Raw genomic sequence first — 4,047 nt, 5'->3', positions numbered from 1 at the left:
TTTTTTTTTAATTTCTTTTTTTGTATTTCTGGAGGAGGGTAAAAGGGAGTTCCTTGAAGAGCCCTTCCTTGTGCTTATCAACATAGCAGCCTCATCTGCCCTCCTTGGATCCCCTGCCAGGGTTGCTATCATCTTCTGATCAAATATTAATGTGTGATTCTCTGCCTGCTCACTAATCCAAAGCCAATTAATATTATCTGTCAATTATTTACAGGTCCTGAGGTGCAGAGGCAATTCCCAGAGGACTACAGTGACCAGGTTTGGAATGCGTAATTAATTTTTTTACATGACAAAATTTATTTCAGGGTTGTTCAACACATTATTACCATTTTTTAAAAACCAAAAGTGATAAGTGGATTTTTAGAAGGGAAGAGAGGCAGTGATTAGGAACTAACAATGAAGAAGCCAAAAATGAACTAGTACCAGGAAATGCTAGTACTAGATTTGGGGCATGAATGATAGATGTGTAGTATAGTGGATAGGATACTAGATGTAAAGTTAAGGGATCTGATTTTGAATACACTTTCCAAGGCGTGTTAGCTGTGTGACTCTTGGCAGGTCAGCTTATCTTGCCAAGGCTTCTTCATCTGTAAAAGGGGAATAAGGGGGAAAGGGAATAATCTTTTATATTAGTACCTACTGTGTGCCATGCACTATGCTAAGTGCTTTGCAAACGTTATCATATTAAAATAGGGTACATTCCTTAATTTATAACATAGGTATGAAGAATACTTTTTTCAAACATTAAAGTGCTGTAGAAATGGAAGTTATTATTATTAATATTTTAATTAAAGACAGAGAAAGGTAGAACATTTCTGAGGACATTTTACTTTGAAGTATGCTGTGCTTTGCTATTTATTATGAAATTCTCTTTGGGTTGTTTGTTAAAGTTTTAAATTCTGTGGGCATCTTAAAAATTACATTGTAACATTTCCCAAAATTTGAAGTAGATTATGAAAAATCAGTAAGCAGCAGTAGAATTGAAATGAAGATACATATTTGTGAAGGAAAAGTCTTTTAGGAGGTTTTATGTTGAGAGTTTTAGCTGAAGTGCTGATGAAATCTGAAGTTGTCAGGTTCATTCTTTTAGTAGAATCAGAAAAGTCACTTTCACCAGTGAGGTCGTCTCAGCCAATGCTGAATTTCCATTGTTTTTTAACACATCCATGGCGCTTTAAAATTTGACCAGGTTCTGAATTTGTGGACACAATTGCAACCTCTTTTACTTTGATGTAAAAAGGTAGTCACCAGAGAATTTTTTTTTTCTGTTTATGCTTTTAATTTGAATTTTATGATATTATTGCCTGAATATATTTAGGAAAACATCTTTAATTTTGTTAATGAAACAACTTCATAAACCTTTTCTCTTTCCCTATTGCCTCAAAAGGCCCTGTGCATGTCTAGTCCTAGCTCTGCCCCTATTTTGTTTTGTGTCTTTGGAAAAATCATTTTACTTTTTTAAAATCCATTTTCCTCATCTGTTAAATGAAGGAGTTAGACTAAGTGATATAGACCAGTGGTGTCAGACTCAAATAGAAACTGGTACCACTAAACTGTATATCAGGATCCCTGCAGGCCACATAGTGACTTGGTTTTAAAATGTAATATCTCTATTTTACTGTATTTTTATTTATTTTGTTAAATATTTCCCAGTTACATTTTAATCTAGTTTAGGCCGCACTCAGGAGTGTTGTGGGCCATATGTTTGACACCTATGATCTAGACTTTTTAGCTCTAATCCTTTATGTTCTAACATTCTATGCTCTAATGACCTTTCTTAGTTATATTATGGACTAATAATCTGTTCGTAGGTCCCTCCTAGTGCTAACATTCTGTGGTTCAATACTAAATATGATTCAATGCTAAATATGATGTCTTATACAACATGTTTCTGAGGTATTTCTGTTGAATTCAACAAATATTTTTAAAGCTCTGTGATCTGTAAGACATTACTTGGAGCTGGGGATATACAAATGAAAAAAATTTATAAATGTATAGCCAATGGGGAAAACAGTTGGAAATTTGATATTGGTAAAATGAGTTGGAATAGCAAATATAGTTGAACCCTAAATGTAGTTGAACATTGATGTTGTGGGGTAAAATTATCAAGTATAATAGGCTTTTTTATTGATATCTGTACATATGTATATCTGATATACATATGCACACATATGTGGTGTATATATATGTGTGTGTGCATGCATACATGCATGCAGAAGTTATAATTTGACTAATATTATAGCTAAATCATTGGTATTAGGTAATTCTGTAAAATGGGATTTTATTGTACTATTGTACTGGCATAGCATTACTGTGACTAGCATCATTTTGTGTGTACCAAACCCTGTTGTACCAATCTGAGATCTCACTACAAAATTATTTAGTGATCACCCATCTGTACTATTTATAAAACATTATTCTTTTGAAATTACTTTGTAATGATTCACCTGACTTTTTTTTTTTTAAAGGAACCAGTTACTAACATTAGGTGGAGTATATTTATATAAGAATCCTGGGGGGAAATCAAACAAACAACAGTCAGTCAAGTTTGTCCATGATTCAGCAGAATTGAAACATTTGTGTTCTGTCCCCCTTATCTCTTCCAGTCTCCAAACACTCTCAAACCAGATTCTTTTTTTGTTGTTGTTCAGAGGCAGCACTGTACTGTGGAGAGTGTATTGTGTTTAAGAAGAGCTGGATTTGAATCCTTGGTCTACCATTTAGTAGCTGTATGACCTTTGGCAAATCACTTGACCTCTCTGGATCTCAGTTTTCTTATCTGGAAAATGAGGCTTGTAGTACTTATACTCTCTTTCTCCCAGAGATGTTGCAAGGAAAGTGCTGTATCAGCTGTTAGGCATGTACACACACAGACACACATGCATGTGTGTGTGTGTGTATGTATAGATACATACATACAGTAAGAGAGAGAGAGAAACAGTTTTAAGCTCCCTCTGAGCTATAAGATCTTATTAGATTTTTATGAGAACATCTCAATAATTTTTTTCTTTAAACACTATCAAAACAGTACAAAAAATTTAAAACAGTGTTGAGTCGAATGTAAGCCTTGAGTTATCAGAGTGTTGTTTATTTTTGTGTTATGTGTGTATGTAAGTTAAACTTTCTGTGATCCAATAGTCAGAGTAATGAAGAAAATTGTGGTGGGGAGGAAACTCTAAATACTGTAGTTGTAACCTGGAATAATGTCTTTTGACTTTCTGTTATGTCAGATTGTAACATTTTTGCTTTAAAGTTCTATTTAAAAAAAATATGGTTTATATTTGAACAGCATTATAACATATTCAATGCAAATCTTGGTATGGACACTGAGTATAGCACAATGGCTCTTCACTTGTCCTTTGAATTATCTAAGGTAACACTAGCCTTTTTTACCTTAGATGCTAATACTCAGAATAGACACCATTTATATAGTGCTTTGAAGTACATAACAACCCTCTGAGGTGATAATATTAGTACCCTCATTTCACAGAGGAAGAATCTGAGGAATGATTTACCCAATGTTACCAAGTTTGTGTTTTTTACCCACATTTAGAGTCCATATCTTCTGATTTCCAGTCCAATGCCTTCTCCATCACACTCCACTTCCTCTCAACAGCATATGCTTGTTGGGATCCAGCTCATTCTTATAGCCATAGACCTTAAGTCTGGAATATAATTGGAAGCATTGTAGGGACCACCTGTTGGGGGATACAGGCTTGAATTATTTGAAAGTTGTTCTTTTTGATTTTTTTAAAGGCATTTTTAAAAGTCATTACTAGGTTAGAATTTAGAAAATGATTTATGGAGTATACTTTTCCCATTGATGGGGGCACATGTACCTTATGATACCATTAAAGAAAGTTTGACTTGGTTTTAGGAAGGAAGCTTCTGAGTTCACAGATATTTTTCCTTTTTTTTTTTGTGGGGTGAATTATGCCTACTGGCAAATGAGTAAACAAATACTGAAATTTAATAGGAAATTTATATTTCTTGAGTGCCTATTTTCATTTGGTTCTAAGAGCTAGAGAAGTTCAGAACTAGAGTGGT

General features: G+C 33.9%; 1 protein-coding gene across 4 annotated transcripts in view; it reads left to right on the top strand.

Moving 5' to 3' along the window:
- LOC114047022 (DENN domain-containing protein 1A-like) overlaps positions 1-4,047 on the top strand; it is a 702,955-nt gene that overhangs the window by 158,131 nt on the left and 540,777 nt on the right. For all 4 annotated transcript variants that reach the window (XM_027867675.1, XM_027867672.1, XM_027867674.1 and 1 more), the window contains one exon: positions 215-258. In XM_027867675.1, coding sequence (XP_027723476.1) covers positions 215-258 — 44 coding nt within the window. The remainder of the gene's footprint in view (positions 1-214; positions 259-4,047) is intronic.

The sequence above is a fragment of the Vombatus ursinus genome, unplaced genomic scaffold (genome assembly GCF_900497805.2).
Source record: "Vombatus ursinus unplaced genomic scaffold, bare-nosed wombat genome assembly UNPS02014786.1, whole genome shotgun sequence".
Taxonomy (NCBI): Eukaryota; Metazoa; Chordata; class Mammalia; order Diprotodontia; family Vombatidae; genus Vombatus; species Vombatus ursinus.
The sequence above is the reverse complement of the archived record's forward strand: the minus strand, read 5'-3'. Positions and strand labels throughout refer to the sequence as shown.